The sequence below is a fragment of the Manis pentadactyla genome, chromosome 9, assembly GCF_030020395.1.
Source record: "Manis pentadactyla isolate mManPen7 chromosome 9, mManPen7.hap1, whole genome shotgun sequence".
Classification (NCBI taxonomy): domain Eukaryota; kingdom Metazoa; phylum Chordata; class Mammalia; order Pholidota; family Manidae; genus Manis; species Manis pentadactyla.
The window spans coordinates 71,459,264-71,479,987 of NC_080027.1; the positions used below are offsets into that span (position 1 = coordinate 71,459,264).

The 20,724-nt window shown below is 36.5% G+C and overlaps 1 protein-coding gene across 1 annotated transcript in view; it reads right to left on the reverse strand.

The window, feature by feature from the left end:
* Positions 1-20,724, reverse strand: part of DCDC1 (doublecortin domain containing 1) — a 427,548-nt gene that overhangs the window by 71,425 nt on the left and 335,399 nt on the right. The window contains exon 21 of the mRNA XM_036891914.2: positions 1,526-1,649. Coding sequence (XP_036747809.2) covers positions 1,526-1,649 — 124 coding nt within the window. The remainder of the gene's footprint in view (positions 1-1,525; positions 1,650-20,724) is intronic.

Genomic DNA, 20,724 nt, shown 5'->3' on the forward strand with positions numbered 1-20,724 from the left:
TCCCCCTCCCTCTGGGGGCAGCCACTTTCTCTTTCAGATAATAAAATCTCTTGCATGGGGAAAAAAAATATATATATATATATATATCTCATAAAAAGACAAAGAGATAGAATATGAAAGAAAGGTTGAGAAACATGGAGGTCAAAATGAGAAGCTCTAGCATACCCTTAATCAGAATTTTTTGTAAAGCACGTAGTGTGGGGTTATAGAAGAATATTTGAAGAGCTAATGGGTGATAATTTTTCCAGAAATGATGCAAGATACCAACCCACAGATTCAAGAACCCTAAGCAGGAAGAATAAAAAGAAATCCGCTCTCAGACATACTGTAGTGAAACTGAAGAATGTCAAAGGAAAGAGAAGTTTTAAAAGCAGTCAGAGAGAAAAGCTTGATTGCCTTCAAAGGAATAACCCTAAGAATAACAGCTGACTCCTCAAAAACAACAGTGAGAAGTAGAAGTCAGTGATGGATAAGGGAAAATACCTTACATGAATAAGGGCAAAATAAAGACATTCTCAGATAAGTAAAAACTGAAGGAATTTATTGCCAATAACTAAAAGAAAGGTATAGTAGGCAGAAGGAAAGTAACCACAGGTGGAAAGATCGAGATGTAAGAAGAAGTTATTGGGGGTAAAATCTAAGTAAATATTAGCTACATACAATGTTAATATCTTGTGAAATATTTTAAAGAACATGATAATAATAGCTTATATTACAAATCATGTGATTGAAGTTATATTTTAAAGTTCTTGATTATTTTAGGGAAGAATAAATATATTTGTTCATTTCAGATTTTGGTCATTTACATACATTAGTTGAAATATTCAGAAAAATTAAAAGAATGGAAATGGACAGTATAATTTGCAAACCAGTACATGGGAAAATGTAATGATAAAAAAATCTAGAATATAAGAATGGTAAAAAATGGAACACAGAAAAGTCAGGACAAATAAAAGCAAAAAATAATACCAATATATTTGTCATTATAATAAATAGAAAAGACCAAATCCTTTAGTTTAGAGATATAGATTGTTAGACAATTTCTTTTTAAATTAACTATATACTGATTATTGCAGGCCACCTTAAAACACAAAAATATATATAAATGCAGAAAGTAAAAGTAGTAGAAAGAAGACATAATAGGCAAGTAATAACTAAAAACAACTGGGATAGTTCTGCTAATATAAATGAGACTTTTACTAGAACTATAGAGAATCTCTGTATAATGGTAAATTTTCAATTCACCAGTGAGATATAACATTTCTGAACATGTGTTTGTCTAAGAATTAAATTTCAAAATATATAAACTAAACCTTGACAGAGTATAAGAAGAAATAAATTCATTTTCATAATGGAAGACTTAAATACATTTTTCTAATTAATTGGTAGAACAGAATGAATCGATCTCTTATATCTAACAACCAACTGCAATGCAAAAGCTGCATTGAAATTTTCAGAGAAATTGACCACATATTGGGCCTGAAAGAAAGTCTCAACAATCATCTCTTATACTAAGCAATATAACCTCATTCAGTTGGCCGTTGGGAAGGACTGGCCACATGTAGGTAAGCTTGTTCCAGAGAGGGTTTTCAACTCTGGAATGTTTCCACTGGTCCGGCTTGGTGGTCCCTTCATGTTTTATGGCCCATCTAAAACAAAACAAAAGATAAAAAGGAATTTAGCAAGGTTCAATGTCACTTCAAAATATTCACTGAGTACTTCACCAAATTATTTCCCCCATTTGTGGAGTATAACGGTGAAGCAAAACTGAAGGAACAAAACAGCAGCAGACTCACAGACTCCAAGAAGGGACTAGCGGTTACCAAAGGGGAGGGGTGGGGAAGGGTGGGTGGGGAGGGAGGGATAAGGGGATTGAGGGGTATTATGATTGGTACACATGGTGTTGGCGGGGGGGTCATGGGGAAGACAGTATAGAACAGAGAAGACAAGTAGTGACTCTGTGGCATCTTACTATACTGATGGACAGTGACTGCAGTGGGGTATGGGGGGACTTGATAATATGGTGAATGTAGTAACCACAGTGTTTTTCATGTGAAATTTTCAAAAGAGTATATATCAATGATACCTTAATAAAAAAAATTAATTGAGTATTTCTTATATACTAGGCAAAGACTCAGTTTGAATTAAAAGACCAAATTTGATAATTTGCTGGGTAGAAGAGACACAAATGAAAGCAATTTTAAAATGAAAGAATATTTTTTTTAATCTGGAAAAATTAAAAATGTTATAATTGGGAGAATTTATAATAACAGTCATTTATAATAACAGTGACATATATAATAATACTAGCATAGGAAAAAAATCAAGCAAAACTTTTTAGACATCGAAGAGACAATGACATAGACGCAATTATTTTGGGAAATGTCATTACATGACCAACAGATTATGAAACCACCAGGCAATTTTTTTCAAGTAACAAATAAGTCATTAAACACATGACTACTATAACTAATAAATGTAAGTATGACCATTTTTTATATGCATGGCAGTCTGCTAACAGAAAATACCTCTTTCTAAACAATTCTTGGAGCATTTAGAATATTTACCACAATCTAAGTAAATTTCAATAAAGTTTTAAAATGAAAATTTAATAAGTCATACTTTGTGTGAATGATAGAATAAAATTAGATATGAATGAAAGTTTAAATTTTACAACTTCACCACATGATGATTTTTAAAAATGCATTCTTTCTCCAAAAATACTATTACACAGGAAAAAAAATAACATGATCAACAGCTATTTAGAAAGCAATGAACATAATAATCACAAAAACTTATAAGTTACATCTAGAATCATATTAAAAGATAAATTCATAATATTAAATGCTTATTTTTAAAAAGCCAAATAGATAAAGGAAATTAATAAAACAATCAACTCATAAATTTATTTTTTAAAATACACAAAATTGTCCCATGGAAAATAGATGAAATAACAAAGATTCAAATAGAAAAAATTATTCATAAAATAGAATGTCAGTAGAATGGTTCAAAGAAATGTTTTTGAAATAAAAATAAAATAGTAAATCTCTTGCAAATAAATTTAAATTCATGATAAATCTAAAAGTATGATACAAACCAAGTAGGAAAATTGAGCTAAATATTTAGCATAGAAAAGATTTTAAAAGTATATTATGAATACATATATTAATATATGCAAAAATTTTGCTGAAATTAAGTGAATTTTAAAAACCTCATAGATTTGATTAAAAAAATAGAGGATAGGTCATGGGAAAGATCTTTTTCATGCTATATAAAATATTCTAAGCCATAAAAAACAAGTTAATTTGTTCCATGAAGGGGAGACATGCTTCTTAATAAAGTCAGTCACTGGTAATTTAAGAAGTAATACAGCAATCTTACTTAAAATTAAGATGTAAAATTACTAAATCAATATTAGCTGATAAAAGTTAACATTATAGCAAGAGAATAATCACTAGGGCTAAGTTATACTTAGCCTAGAATTTAAACAATGGATAATTATTAATATAATAAATGCTGATTAATGAATGAGAATCAAGGAGCAGCCCATATAATTTTCTAGCACACATCATCGTCATCAGAGCCTGAAAGTTTTCTGAAAACTGCCCAGCCCCATCAAGACCATCTGTTCAAGGGCCCATGTTTCCCAAAAGCTTGCTGGAAATTCATGCGGCCTGAACACAGAGTGGTGGAGGTGGAAGGAAAGACCTATTTCTTAGCAACATGGAACCAGGTGGAACCAAGTGGAGGGCTCTCAGAAGCCAGGGCAGCAGTGCAAATACAGCCCCTGTATTCCATTTCTCTCCTTTTCTCAGTGACATCATTTAGTTTCCCACAATGCCTCCAAGACTGTCAGCCACATACAACACAATAGATACCCACTCATCTGAAATGAAGTGTAAAGAGAAATGGAAAGTTCACTCTTTCAGACAACATAGTTGAACTATGGAAAATTACGAACAACTTCAGAAGGTGGGAAGTTCCTGCCGTTGCTGGTGAAAATGATAGGAACACACATACTGAGGTTGCATCAAATTTTGTTTTTACCAAGACCTGACTATTCCCTAAGGATCTGCTTCTTTGGAAAATCTCTCTAGTTACAGTTTTTTTCAGCAACATCCCCAAGTTCTCCTGGGCCTGGAGTATGTGCGTGGAAGCTCTCTTTCTTGCCTCTCATAGCTACTTCCAGAGGATTGTTTCTCCATCCACCTCCAAAGCTCTCTAGTTGCTTTGAAGCACATTTCGATAGACTACAGTGCCTATTATTCTTTCTTGTTGCATTTGAATCAGTTCTTCTGTGCCCTTCTTTCTCATTTATTAAAGATTTTTCTATCCTGGCTTGCTTTTGTTCTCTCCACTTCTGCTCCTGTAATCATTTAACGTCTTTTCAATATCTAAATAGATCACACCCCTAGCTTCTCAGTGTCATCAGTGATCATAACTCCATCTTCTATCAGCCACCTTTCCCATGAACACAGCCTCAAATTGGTCATTACAAATAACTGTACCACTTCTAAGATCTCAGCTTCAAAAGCCCCACATTCTCACCAGTACCTCCCTTTTCTCTAGTTCACATATTTAAGTAGCCTTGCTCTAACAATTTCTTAACTTTACTAAATGCTCCAACCTATTGCTTTTATCACCTTGTCACACTCTATAACCTCCCTCTAGGTCTTCCCTCTATACTTATCTAGGATTCATGGTCCAGTATTATAACCATTATCTTGTCCTGTCCCATTGTTCCACTCTTCCTTCTTCGTACTCCCTTGGAACAAATAACTAACCCTGGTTAAATCTAATTCTCTACCTACTCGAAGCCTATACCTTAATAGTTGAACAGTGGCTGCAGAAAAGCATGAAACGATCATGAATGGAATCACAGTAAGTCAATAGAACACAATGAGAATAGGAGGTGGTATATGGCGGTATATTAGGAAGTATATTAGGTGGTATATTAGGGAGTATTTAGAGAATTTGAGAACTTTATTGGTTATCACAATGATTGGAGGACATTACTGTCACTGCAGCTAGCAGGGGACCAAGAATACCACATGTCCTTCAAAGTGTGGGAAAGCCCTGCACAAAGAAAGTTTGTACAGCATCCCACATACTTTCAAATTTCCCTCTGAGCATTCCTGTAGGTGAAAACCTATATAGCTGAGTCTAAAACCAAACTATATTTTATATAAACAAAGCATTTTTGCACCATTTTAATTCACACTGAAATTTCAAGAGATGGAACTCCCTCCAATATCTCAAAAAGGGAAGATTGATGTTTTCATGTGTCTTTTGGAAAAATCCCATCACTAATGACACCACCATTCATGATTTTTGAGTCATGAGTATGACACAAGAGTATCCTTCGGCATTTGTAGTTCACACATTTAGGTGATTCTATGCATAGAAGCCGAGTATCTAGAAACTTAATTATGTTGCCTAGTAAACCTGTGCTGAGAATTTATATTGAAATACATGTTACTTTTACTTTAAAATTATTTTTCTTTTACTGGTTGAGCATTTTCTTTTTTTAGAAATTACATTGGTGGTTAGGTTATATTAACCATGAATTTTATTTTAAGATAGTAAAATCATTACAAAATATTTGTTACACAAAGGGAGCATCAGATCTAATAGTGTTGACAGCTACTATTTAAAATGTACAACCACAAACCTCCAGTGGATCCTTAGAACTTTGGCTGTCTCACTGCCTTCCTCCAGCCCACTGACTCCAGGCCTCTGAGAGGCACACCATTTCCTTCTCATCAATCCTGCCTCACACCATCATTCATTTCTCAGTGACTGCTGAAAAACTTATTACATTGAGAAAATAGAAGTGGTCAGAAGAGAATTTCCTCAGCATCCCATCAACAAACCTACCAAACTCACATCTGTAACCCTATACTTTGCCAGCCCAGGAGAGCTGTCTGTGTGCTAACCTAAGGCCAACACTTGTGCTCGGGCCCTAGACCTTATCCTCTCTCATCTAGGACTGTATTTCTGTCCTGCTCTATTAACTTTCCTAACCTTCTGGTTCATTTCATCTGCAAAATGCCCGACAGCATGACATCTCAAAAGAAGAAAAAAACCTCTACAACCCACATCCTAACTCCAGTTATTACCTTATTTCTTCATGGTCCTTAATAGCAAATTCCTTAAAGGACTCATCTTCTGTTCTTCTCCCTTTTTCTCCTATGCCAATTCCAATTAGATTTTCATCTCTGAGACTCCAGTGAAACTGTCCCATCAGGGCTTTCACATCCCCAAAGCCAAAGGTCATTTCTTAAGACACACCTGACCTAACATGAGTGTCTGACAAATGGTCACTCCCCCCTTCTCGAAACACTTTCTTCACTTGGCTTGACTTCACTTGACTTCCATAAAATGACATTCTCCTTTTTTTCTCTCCTATTTGTAGCCAAAACTGTTGGTCTTCCTTTGTGAGACAGATGGTAGGAAATAAATCCTATGAAAATCCGAGGTCTGCCACATCAATGGAGTTTATAGATATCCATTGGTCTTAGATATTACTCTTAGATAAAGGTCGAGTTGCTGCATTTTGTACCTCTTATAACAACAAAGGGCATAACACTAATAGATCCTTTGGGTTTTAGAGACAATATATACCATAAGAGGAATCTGAAGCAGGTACAGTTTGCAGAGTAAGCTTCACTGTCACCTGGATGGTAAGACCTGGCAGATCCAATGGCACTAGAGGTATCTGAGGTGGTAAGGATGGTGTGTTAGGTCTCTTGTACGCCCAATAAGAGAAATGCAAGTGGACCCTGACATTCTGGAGCAAGATCATACTCTGCAACACAAAGCCACTCTGTTTTTGAGAAACAATCCCTGGCGTATTGAAAAGCCTTTTTTGAGACTGAGAACTAGAGCACACCTTGTTAAGTGACTAAGAAATGTGAACCACCCATATTGAGCTACGTGTAATTAAATCCTTAACGTCATAAGATGAGTCCCATGCAGCTACATTCTTTTTACAAAGGAAGTGGTATATTCAGGATTAGGTTCAAGCAAGTCCAGAAGGCCTTAATCTATTACAGTGATTCTTCTCCCTTAACATACACCTATAGCCTCAAGAGAATTCCTCTACAACCATTTGACAAATGAATGGACTCAAGCCTCATTCACAAAATCTGGTTCATAAAGAGGTCAGTATGATACATCAGCACTCATCAGAAGTGGACTACTGCTACACTGTAGTCCCACTTGGGTGTGGCTCTGAAGGACAGTGGTAAAAAGAAAATGTTCCAACAGATAGTTATGAGTAGCATAACTCGATCATCCACTTTGTGGAAAGGAATAAGTAATCAGAATATGGTGATTCATAGGTAGCACTTAACGGTTTGGCCTGTTGATCAGCAGCTTTAAGAAAATAAAACTGGAAGATTAGGAAACTGGAATTCTGAGCAAAAGGTAAGTGGATGCACCTAAGGGGAGGGTACAAAGCATGCAGATATTATTTCTCATGTTAATACCCATCAGGGAGCATCCATCATAGAAGAGGTTCTCAACAGCTGAGTGGATAGGAAAGCCAAAGTGTCTTGTGAGAATGTTTATAAGGCATCCATTTTATGGCAAAGGATGTTAACAGTGTCTTACACTGTATGTTATTACTCAAAAGCAGCTGGCCTGACAGAAGGAAGGAAGGGCCTTATAGTCTCAACAAATATTCCAGCTTGGGAGACACCATGCAGGGTTGGAATGTTATCCCAAAGGACCAGGAGATGCAGTCACCCCAGCAACATATAGTGTAGTGTCCTCAATAGCTAGAATGTGTGGGTTCAGAAACCAAGGGCTAGAGAAAGGACTGACCCTTCTTACTGGCACTCCTAGTCACTTAGCTCAGAATTTGTACTTCTATTCTCCAAACCTTAGGTTTTCAGGGTTAGAATGCTGATTTTCACTGTGGGAACACTTCTGCCATGAGATACAATAAATCTTCCACTGACCTAGGGAAACTAGTATTTCCTGGCCACTTTGAGCTCCTTATGTTAATAGATCAGCAGGGCAATAAAGGGGTTGCTCTGCTGATTGGAGATTTATCTTGATTACCGCGGTGAGTGAAGCCTGCTCCTACACAGTAAAGGCAGAGAGGAGGCATAAGTCTGCAACCAAAGGAACGTGGGGACATCACTTAATGTTTCTATGCCCAGTGACAAGAGCGAATAGGAAATTGTAGCCATCGCACTGATAAGAACAAGGATATTAAGGGCTGAGACCTCTCAGGGATAAAGTCCTGGGCAAGTAAACCAGACTAGCCTGGGCAAGAATAAAAGAAATGTAGAATGGGTGGAAGAGGAGGGAGTTAAAGTGTATCATTAGTTTTAGGACCAGCTGCAGCAATGGGGACTGAGAGCTCATTTGCGGGCCCTTTTTAAGTCATTTTGGAAGATTGCAACAAATGACCATATTGAAGAACTGGACTGTCACTTCCCCCATGAGGCAGAATTGAGGGCATCTTGCTCTCTTAAGGGTCTGGATATCATTAGAAGTACAAATGGATCAGTGTGGAGTAAGGAGTAAGTGGGTCTAGTTCATGTGTCTATTCAAGTTTACTCTGCCCCACCAGCCTCTTTTATTCACATGCTCAGTGGAGATCCGAGGCCACCACTATTGTCAATTCATCTCCAGCTAATACCAGCTCTCCCACCCACCTCCAGGAAGAGGGCTAGCCTTTGCCATAGCCTCCTTCAGACCCACTGAATCAGAAGCTGGAGTGGCTCCATTTCCCAGGTCTGACAGGTCCTTCCACTGTTTCAGGATTCAAATGAAACACTGCATCATGGAACATGGGCTCTGACTTCTCCAGTGACTAAAAATTCTTAAAAGGGTCAGTAACATAACCCAGAGGTGGGTGGGGGAATGGAGGAAGTCAATGTCTCTTGGGGCATAATTTGATTAATGAGAGCCAGAGATGATAAAGAGTTCATAAATGAATCCCTTTCCCTTTCTTACCAAGATATGGTGGTTATAAAAGCCTGGATAAAGGCATTCCAAGCAAGATTGCTTATGAAACTACAGCCAACTGTACAACACTCCACCTAGTATTTTATTACCTTCCTTCTCTGCCACACTTTCATTTATCTTTCACTTTTTCTGACCTAGGAATGCACGTCCTAATAAACCTTTGGCATATAAACATTGTTCCAGGCTACTGTTTTCTAGGAAATGAAAATGAAAACACCAAAGAAGGGAGGAGGAGTGGCAATTTAATTTTCTAGCTGGCCATACTCTCAGGGGGGTTTTCTTGCCATAAAAGAATGGAACCGAAATCATATAATCTCTTGGCAAAGAGGTTGAGTGTTGGAGACAGGATTTAATCTTCAAGGGTAAGGATTAAAAAACAGAATTTAAACCATATTTCTTCAATGCGGTTATAATTTATATAATCATACTTGTATGGATACATGGATACGAACTCATTTTTTAGTTTAATTTTATAGTTTTTCAAAAATGGAAGAGGAGTTGCAGTGCCTATATAACTTCAGCCTATCACAGTGTTTTTTAAAAGGAGCTGGTCAAGTTCAACTTACCCTTCTAATAATCATTCACACAGAGCAAAGACCATTATAGTGCAGAGTTCTAGCACAACGTGAGTTTTATGTAGGATCAGTAGGCCTCCTAATATTCTGTTTTATAAATAAAAAGCTGATAGGCCCTCAACTGTAACGGGACTAGCAGACCCAGCTATAATGGCTGTACATGTGCGTAACGTAAATTAGAACTTCAGAGGATCCGTTAAGGACTCCAGGATCTTAATTCCTGAAAGTCAGCACTAGGTGGAGACAGTGATTCACGCAATACTTGGAGGCAGCCTTTTCCTTGTTTCCGAAGAACTTACCTCTAATAATTTTCCATTCTTCTCTTCAGAGTAGAAAGGGGCGTTTTAAACAATTGGTATTTTAAATAGAAACATTATATAAAACAAAACATCTCAAGCTTTGGAAGGACTTACATGAAAACACATATATATACATAATCTACAAGGCAGCCAATTAAGGTTCAAAGGCAAATTTATTTATGTCTTTATTAATTCTACCTTTCCATTAAAGGTAAAATTCTATTTTTGATATCATGAATATCTACCCCGAAGGATAGGAATATACCAGAGTTAAAATATCCTTCTGGATTTGTTCAAAATTTAGGATTATTCTTCAACACTCCAGTTGATAAACACCTCCTTTCTCAAAAACTAAGTCCAGGATTGATCATATCAGTTTCAGTCTGATTAACAGAATCACAGCTCCACCTAAATGCTCTATGTAATTTATCTTATAGAGGAATGGGAAACAAAAACACTTTAGATCATGTGTTTGGAGTCCAGTGCCTTTGACGGAACTTCAGCACTGAGGCAAGATATGAGATATTGTGCAAGACTGTGCACACCCTGAAAGCAAGGTATTATTTTGCACTCTTAGAAATCAATAGTAAAATAAAAACAAGTCTCAGTGTGTTCCAGTTGAAGAGAAATAATTTTTTTCATATTCTATCAGGGCACAATTATGTTGTTCCCAGCAATGTAATGAACACAGTAATAAAATATGATACAATATATAATTTGGATCTGAGACAGTAAATCATAAATACTCAGGCAAATTCCACCTCAAAACAGCAGGGTCTAACAAACATGCATGTAAAAAGGATCCAATTCACATCCCACAACTGTCAAAGAAACTCTTTAACTCTGCTTTACATTATAACCTATTTATTTACATAACTGGTCACTTTTTAATTTTTCATCTAAGCCACAGATTAGACCATTTAGAATTCATCTATGATTAATTTAAATTGCATGGTTTCTTAGAAATAGTGAACAAATGTTATTCATACAGAACACACACATATATTTCATACATTCATTTTTATAGTAATCAGTTTGTAAGACCAACGTTAAGTACCCCATCTCTGAAAAAATAATAGCGTAAGAGAAGGAAAAGGGGAGATTGTAGAAACAGTAGTAACAACTACTTCCTCTGATGGGATTTGATAATAGCCAAACAAATTCCCATGGATTCTCAACTGTTCTGAAGCTTTCTACACTTCTACTTTCAGAGACAAGGAGGCAATCATTCAAAATCAGAACTACACAGACAAGTTAATGATCTTAAACACTATAAGGTCGAAAAGATGAGATGCATAGATGGAAGTTTGGATCCATCAAATATCACCTTCTATTCTTGTACCACTACCACTGCATGAAGTATTTTAGGCTACATTAATTTTGTAATTTACACTGAATACTAAAGATAAATTTAATAGTTTAGGTAAATAATTATTTTTAAAATTTAAATTTTAAGTAACTTTATCCCAAGACCCTGAATGCTGGAGCAATACTAACTTACAAGTCAAAACTTACAAAAATCAAGTAATTTATGCATATTAAACCTTGTTCTACTTCATTCTTGCAATCTTTATACAAACTAATGAATACAGCTGGAATTTCTTCATCTGCATATATAATCCCACTTGCCCCACCTCTTTACATTATTTTAATAACTAGAAAATTACTTGAGAGAGAGAGTAGATTTTAATGGCAACTAGGAGGTAAAAGGGAGAACTTCATGATCATCTTTCCACCTTACATAACTGGAAATTTTTAAGAGAAATCATTCCAACAATTACACTGAAAATAGTACTTATTTCATGATAATTTTAATAATTTTACATTATATCCCTCTCAGTTGAAGATCATTAATTAAGCCCTTGAACACAACCCAAAGTTATTTTTTAAAAATGAACTATGAAATATGGTGGAAACTTGTAGTACATTAATGGTAATTGCCAGCAATATGTATGTATTTAGTGCAGAAAAATAACTGGATATACAAATGGATATAAACCCAAACCTGACATGTTTTGCAAGTTTGTCTTTTAAAATAAGTCTTTAACCTGCTCTATTTTATTTTGTTTTTCTAGTTCGTTGAGCTTCCTGGTTATTTAGTGTTTGGACACATAGAGCTAATCTATATTCAGTACTAAAAACCTATCATTATCTCCCATACTCAGAGAGTTTCACACTTGTGTAAAAGCAAAGCTTTCTCTGTGAGTACAGTAAAATCTCTATAGAGTGCAAGATTTATAAGCAAACAAACAAACAAAAATTTTCCTTCAACAATAATTCTTACGGTGGAATCCCATGGGAGCTTTCCATTCTTGAATCTGTTTCATTTATTACCTATCTGGGACAGGCAGGTTAGCTTTGGTATCTCAGACCTTTGAGGGATAAACTCCCTGAAGTTTCTATACAGATTTTTGTGCAAATAAGGCAAATGAATAATTATCTATTGAGCACCTGCTTGCTCTCCCCAGCACTATGCTAGGCACTACAGGGAACTAAAAGAACTCAGAGAAGGCTTCTGCCCTCAGAAATGATACAGAATTTGGGGAAGAAATAAACTTGTATATCTGGAGAAGATTTTGAAAACAATACAAGATAATGTGTAGTTTTTTAAATGGCTCTTTCAGTAGAAGTTATAGCAATTATAACTAATGGAAGGAAAACACTATGAGATTTATATTACAGACATAAAATGTGTGTTGTGGGAGAGAATCCTTGAAGTATACATGACTTGTACACATGGAAAATAAGGAGTTCAGGATAGTGAAGGTGAAGAAGAGGGATGGAGAAAGAATACAATCATTGGAATTGTATAATAACTACAAAATAACTCTTTTTAGTGAAGGCACAGAGATCTAGCTAGAAGAGAATGATTTTTATCTATAGCTTTTCATTTCCTGGCTCCACTTAAGTCTAGCCAATCCTTTTGCTGAGAGTATTGCACTTCACCATTTAAGGCTCTTGGTTGCCTCTATTTATCCATATCAGGAAGGAATAGTTATCCCCCAGATCAATTCTCCCTTCCTTCAGCAGTAGAACATTTTTAGATTGGCACATGGCTACCCAGCTAAAGACAAGATTTGCTTGAATTTAAGTCCATGTATCAAAGTTCCAGTCAAGTGGTCTTTGAGTGGCTGTGCTGTGCACCACCCACAAATCTTACCCTTAAAGCATATGAGTGGGGGCTCCCCTGGGTGCCTTTGTCCATCCCACCGGTTGAGAATGGCCAGAGTTGGAGCAGCCACTTTAGACCACAGGTGGAAGCCACATCATGAGAGCAGCAAGGTGCCTACAAGCTCTGTAGCACCCCCTCCATCTATAAGCAATCATGCAGAGAGAAATGATAATTTCTTTTGTGTATGCCTAAAAGTTTTGAAGTCAGTTTGTCATAGCAGCTTAGGCTACACACTTTCTAGTATAATCTTAGTTATTCCTATTGCTCCAGTCTTTCATTTTTTTCTGTGCTTCCTCTGAAACTTTTACTGCTTTCTTTGCTGTATACCTATGAGGAACTATCATGGGTTGCTGCCACCATTGACAATTCTCTCTCCTAATTTTCATTACTGTTTTCATCAACTCCTGTCCTGTCCTCCTTTAGTGTTCACCCACTGGTTTATCCAATGGTCGCTTTCTTTGATTTCTCCAAGAAATGCTCTTGGAGGCAGTGGTTACAGTTCTTCAGAAATATTGGCATTAAAATGATGGAACCCACTTGCCTGGTCTAAGGGTGGTACATTCTGGGTTCCCAGGAGATCACGGGATGGACTTCAGTCATCACTACATCACTACTGAGGACAGGTCCAAAGAGACTGACAGTCATAAAGGAGTGATAGCTTTTCATAAATATTTCCTCTTCAGAAATATTTCCCCAAACAGCTTTTCAGGTCTATAGATTGTCTATTGTGAGTCTTATTTTAGTTCTGCCTCAAAGATTCAGGGAAACAGGTAAGGAAAAAAGTACCAGCAACTTAGAGGGAGAGAAGAACACAGTAGAGGTTCCAAATGAAAAGGACAAGAGCAATTATCTAGAGAAAAGAGATGATGAGGCATGAGAGCACTGGAAAAAGAATAACCATCTACAGGAAGTCCACAAATGTAATCAAATAACAAGGATCTTTTGCCTAAATCAGGTCTTTGGTGAAGCACCATCCAACCCATTCTCACATTTATGCTACTTGGTGCCAGGGATCCAAGGAACTGAGACAGTTCCTATCCTTGAGGAGTCTCAGTATGGCAAGCAGATAGACCAATGGAACAAGTACCAGTGACACAAGGTGGTCAAGGAGATCGTGAGGGTTTGTATAAACACTGCAGAAAACTGACCAGAGAGCCACTAATTCTTCCTCAGGGAGGGGGGAGGGGGGAAGTCAACATGGAGGAAATGGGAAATTTAATGGTCCCAGGATTTAGACAAGGCTGGCCCATAGGATGCTCTGCCCACTTACTAATGAATGAATGAATGAGCTAATCTGGACTGTATTTAAAATCTAGCTGGTGAATTCTAGGTTCTCAATTCCCCACATACTGATACTCAAAATCTTAGAAATCTTAAGTCTAAAGAGTATGAGAATATAAGTAAACATTCAAGATTTCCCTTGCATGTAAGCAGAGTAAAAGATAACCTGCATAATATGATTTGGCAGATAGCAGAATGGTACCCTACCTAAAATACCTTTTCAGAACGAGGTCCTGAAGTTCCATCATTGCCAATCAATTTCTTTATGCTTAAATAAACATTTTAGTTTTTTGGCCAAGGCCATTTTAAGATTTGTAAAATGAAGGATTTGTACTTTACAATCTTGGTAGGCTGAATAATGCCCCCTCAAAAGATACTCATGTCCTAATGCCCAGAATACGTGAATGCTACTTTATAAGGCAAAAATGGACTTTGCAGAAGTGATTAAGGATCTTGAGATGGAGAGAGTCATGAGGCCACAAACCAAGGAATGCCAGGAGCCAGCAGGACCCAAAAGAGGCAAAGAGTGGATTTTCCCCTAAAGCCTCCTAAGGTGGTGAGGACCAACTGTCACCCTGATGTGAGCCCAGTGATACTGATTTTGGACTACTGGCTTCCAGAATTGTGAGAAAATTAATTGTTGCTTTAACCCAAGTTTGTGATAATGTGGTAATTACAACAGCACAGGGAACTAGTTCATAATCTTCAAAATAAGTTACAAAGATCAATACTAATTGCTTCTGTGTTTTGGAATAAATTTCTAAGTATAAAGATAGAGGATATTTTGTAATTCATATTTGTGTATTCCTCTCCAGCTACTCTTTCTCTACTATGGATTTTTTGGGGGATGGTTTTCAATCATTTCCATTTATAAAAAAGTTATAAAGTTATAGTCAAACTACATTTAAAATTGTATGTCCTGCATTTTTTACACTAACTTATAACATTCATATTATGTTTTTCATTATCATTTTTTTCATTATCCTCATTCTTAGTAACTGCATAAAAGTTCATAAACTATATACCTTAGATTTCTTAACTAATTCCTTATTGTTAAATGTTTAGATTGTTTCTAACTTTTAAAATTATATAAAACATTGAAGTAGATATATTTGCTCATAAAGTTTGTTTTCTCCTTGCTATTTAGGATTACTTCCCTAAGCTAGACATTTAGAAATGCAATGCTAAGTCAAAGAACATTAATTAAAATTCTTGATGCATATTGTTATACTTTTTTTCTAAAGGAGTGGCACTGATTGGAATTCTTTTTTGTGAAAGAAGTCATTAGGCCAGTATCTATAGTTTAGACTGTAGTGTTTAAAGTTACTTAGCTGACTTAAGACCAAAATAAAAAGTTCTGTATAGGCATCCACTCTGATCATAGATGATCTCTACCTATCCTGTCATGGACCTATAGGCTCAGTGTGACCTTCTCAGAACCGTGTGGACTCAGTGCTTTTGTACACTGGACCTTCTTAACAAGCACCACTTAAGACGTAACCAACAACTATTTGTTAACTTTTTATTCATCTCACTAAGCTGCAAGGTTTGGGAAGACAGGGGCCCCAACCATCTTGCACAGGGCTGTATCCCTAGAGCCTAGCAGAGTATCTGAAACATAATCAATACAGATGGTACTATTAGTTCAAAGTCTGAAGCTCTAAAATTTGAGTTCCCACCTCTATATTTGAAAGTAATTTGTTCCTTATGATCTTTTGAAATATAAGCATAATCATCAAGTGCCTACAAATACTACATATACATAACTTTGTGCTAAGTATTGTGGGAATTTAAAAAGAAGCATAAAAATGTTATGTTTGACCTTTCTATTTGGATGGAAAAACAATGTATGTGGTAAAATATGATTCAACACAGATACATTGTCCAGTACAGCAGCCACTAGACAAATGTGACTCTCTAAATATGAATTTGAGTGAACTAAAATTAAATAAAATAAAAAAATGTATCATTCAGTCACACTAGCAACATTTGAAGTTCTTAATAGAACAGCACTGCAATGCAGTATAAGAGAACATAATAAGATGTGAGATATAATGTCAGAAGTTGAGTAGGGGGAGATTAATGGAGACAGCCAATTTGAACTGACTAGCATGGGTTAGAGTTCATGAGTTAAAGAAGAGAAGTAAAAGCAGAATTTATTGGTAATTTAAAGAATGATTTAAGAAGCAAGCAGATTAGGAATCTTTCTGCCCACATAAATGGCCTCAATTGACTAAATGGGTCTATATTTCACTTCTATATGATTGAAAATCTAATCACCCATGAGATGCCTTCAGTTAAGACTCCTCATTTTCACAACTTCTGTTTACTAAGTGACAAATGAATAAATGTTAGATCCTCAAATACAATTGTGTTAAAGGATCCCTATGGGTCAATGTTAGATCTAAACTCAACTGAGCCCCACTTCCCTTCTATTCCCTTTCGTGCCCACCACTGGTGACTGCTGCAAGGCGATGGCACGGCCTCTGTGCTCGGAGCCCAGGCTCACAGGCACATGAAGTCACTGTAGACAGGCACCTGACTTTCAGGCACTTTAATGTTATCGTACTTTCCAAATTGGGCCATAATAAAAATACTAAGGTCAGGTAGGTATTTATTAGTAGGATTAGTGGACCCACTAGATATACTCAAACAACTGATGAGAAGTTGCATAAATCTTGCACCTCTGAGCTATCCTTTAAAAGTATGGTGAAATACTGAGTTAGCACATGCCAAATGAATGTCCAATGCATCTAACTAACTGTTTTTTAATGTTTTCTTTCTCATTAGTTTTACCAAGGGTGCAGAGACTGCTTTCCTTTTCTACCCTTCAGGTCCAGATGATTCTTCTCTTGTATTTGAAAGGAATTTATGGGCTACTTTATCTAACCATCATTTCTCTGTGAGGAAAATAAGGTCCAGTAAGATCTACCTGGTTAAGTCTTACATGTCTTAAAAAGAGCTTGTAGCAAATTCAAATCCCTACAATTCCATGAATCATATAATCTACATGGAGAAATATCTCATTAGACACGCACAGCCTTGAATGCCCAGGAAGCAACCTAGTTTATGCAGTAATTTTAACAATTCAGTTCAAGTGTTGCTTTCATAAAAGAGGTGCCCAATAAATGTTTGTTGAATAAATTGTTAAAACCAGCATCTAAAATCACCCTACCTCTGCTCTTTCACAGCAAAATCGAGTTTTTCTTTGAGAGGTAAGAAGCAATAGCAACTTCCCATCATCTCTAAGACTCTTGAAAGGGTCCTTCACGTTTTCCTTCTGATGCAATGCTTTATTCAAAAGAAATTCTTAATAAATACACATGTGACTTTTAATAAACAAACATGGCAAATCCTACATTTGCCATAGAGTGATACTGTGGGTGGCATGAAATTCGGTGTATAAGAAATAGAGTATTTCTCAGAGGCTGTACAGTTCATAAGATTTTGTCTGTTTTGTCTCAGTGCCAAGACCAGAATCTGGTCTAGAGTTTGCACTCAGTAAACATCTGTGAAACCAACCATAGTCTGAGGCAGTCAGAGGTTCTGCCCTGGGCCTCACTTTTCCCTTTTCCTGCTTCATTCACTGGGATAAGGAGTCCATGGGGCCAAGGGAGGATGCCCACCTGCATGCAGTCTGTGTGTCTCCTCTCTACTTCAAGACCATTCTCTGAGACATCAGGGTCCCTGGGGCAAAGAGCCATAGAATGTGCTTCCTGGGGTAGGAACAGCCTCTTTTCTAGTTCTATCCTGAGTTGCATGTACACTGATGTTCAGCTCCTAAAACTATACGTGGCCAAAAGACAGTTCTGTCTGGGTGGGCAGAGATTGGACATGGGGCTGGTGTGGCTACCTGTGCATTTTGGAGGCCCACTGTGATGCTGGACAAAGCTGGGGCTGTGAAGGAAGGTGGGTGAGCCATGGACAGGGAGCATCTATTTGGGTTTTATCCCAACTCTGCAAATTTTAGTAGAAGGCTGGCTGAATAAATGAATAGATGTATGGTGGACAGATGTGTGAGCTGATGTGAAGATGAAAATATGAGTGAAAACAGCAATGCACTTACATGAGCCCCTTAAATATGCCAGGGAAAGAGAAATGAGTGGGGGCACATGGGCTCTCCCAAATATACTACAATAGCCGATCCTGTCAGACTGGACAAGGACCTCTTTTACTGACTTTAGTGATCCATCTCAACAATAACATTGCTCAGATAAGTGTTGACAGTTCATGAGGTATCTTGAAGTAGCAAGAGGGAGAAGTTCTTTAACTTTCAGTCTGAAAATGACAAAAAATGTGATTTTTAAAATAAAGTTCTCAAATAAAAATGTAAAATGTGTCACTTGAAATGAAAATACATTCAAGCTTCTCTAAGAAGAAAATTCTAAATTCACAAAAAGAAAGCACTTTCTCTTATGAAGACTCTACTTGGCACCTACCCATTTATCAGTAGAGCAGAGTGGCTGAGAGCAAGCAGTCTGATGCCAGACCATGGGATTAAATCTTGGCTTCACCCCTGACTAGGTGGATGACCTTGGGTATGCCAGTCTTGGGATAACAAGATACCTACCTCAGAAGATTATCATAAAGATTAAACCCATCATCATTTGTGAAGGAATAGAACACTGTCTGGCTCTTAGCATTCTGGAAGGGCTGTCTTTCAGTGTTAAATGTTATGTTATTTTTAAATGACATAAATTCTCTATGGCTCTTAGTGTAAGTTTCCTTACTATATACCAAATTATATTTGACTTCAAAAAAAGGAGTGGTCTCTAAATGTTGGCCGATTTAAATTTTAAAGCTGTTCTCTAAGCCATCTAGAGAGCAAGTCTGGTAATAACAGTAGATTTCAGCTATCTCAAAATATTTTTAGTGTGTTGCCACAATGGACTTTGGTTAATGTCATGTTAATTCAATGGGAGTTTTGTAAGTCAGCAGGTGGAAAGGGTGTTTTAACTTTGTCTTTCCTGGCTAATGAAGATGTGTTCAATGTTTCAATCATTTAGAATCTATGCTAAAGTTATAGAATAACAAGAAAGACCCTAATCTCCATCTGTGCTAGAATACTGCATGCAAACTGCACACTGAGACATCAAAGCAGCTGAAACATAGGAGCCTAGGAGAGCTACCCGGAAACAAAGATATGGGTTGAATAAACTGTAAAAATAATAATAACAATAATAGCATCTTTTACCCATCTTTTAGACTGAAAATGGAATCACAGTTTTTATTGAAGAAGATTTTAGATTTTCATTATTTTTCTTTACAGTAGCTAAACATAAATTCTTAATCTCAAATATTCACATAGATTACATGTGTGAAAACGCATGTTATTGGCACATTAAAGACAGTTCAAAGAATTTCTATTTTGGGGTCTCTAAAATAGTTTCTATTTTCCCCAGTATTACTATTGCTGCTGTTCTTCTTAAAGCATCTTTTGTTAAGAAGACACTCCACAACTTCCTCAATGGTGAGTTAAAGTTATATGCCACTGGACAAAAACCAGTGAATAATATTGGGAAGTGTTAGCAGCACAATGAAATTAAGTTAATACACAGTATCCACCAAACTTCATAACATTGCCTCCTTTTCCCTACAAATCAAACTGATTTGAAAGATAAGCATTTGTTTGAAAATTAATGGCAACACTCTTTTGTTTCATTTTATGCAGCTTTAAAGACCAAAGGAGCCTTAGGAATTAATTGCAGGTTTCTAATAAACACAATGTTGTAATGACGTATTTAACATTACTGTTTTTTGTTTGATTCCAAATAAATTGCAGATTTTTTTTTCTGGTGTGATACTGAAACAATTACCATTTTGCAAAAAGGATAATTAATCTGCAATTTTTTCACATTAGATCATATATCTCTAAAGAGTGCCCATGGATTTGATAGTCTTCAGCTGCTGTGTATTTATTTTTCATTTTTTCTACTGATGTACCGCCCCATCAGTGCTGACATTTAAATGAGTGAGTATTCAACACAAATGTGATCATTTGTACAGCATCCAATGCGGCCCCATACTGAGATGATTGCTTCTAGGAGCCATCCATGGGTTCTCAAATAGGGGGAAAAAGCCAGGCAAAATTTTATCAATTTACATTTTTCTGTGATTAATTTTTATGCAAATAAGGGCCCAACCGTGCTCCCATCTCACCTGAATCATCCGGATCATCAAAGACAAATTGAGCATCACTTATTTAAAAAATAGGCTTTAAACTACTCTACAGCTGTGTTGGAAAATGCTAAGAGCGGGGCATGAACTTCTCTAATATAACAGGAATAGATAAGGAAATGCTTTCTACGTGCATTCTGTACACAACCCCATAAACATGGAACTTAACAAAATTCAAAACAAAATTGGCTTTTCTTTGAATATTCTCTGGTCTTTGTAAATATTCAGCAATGAGAAT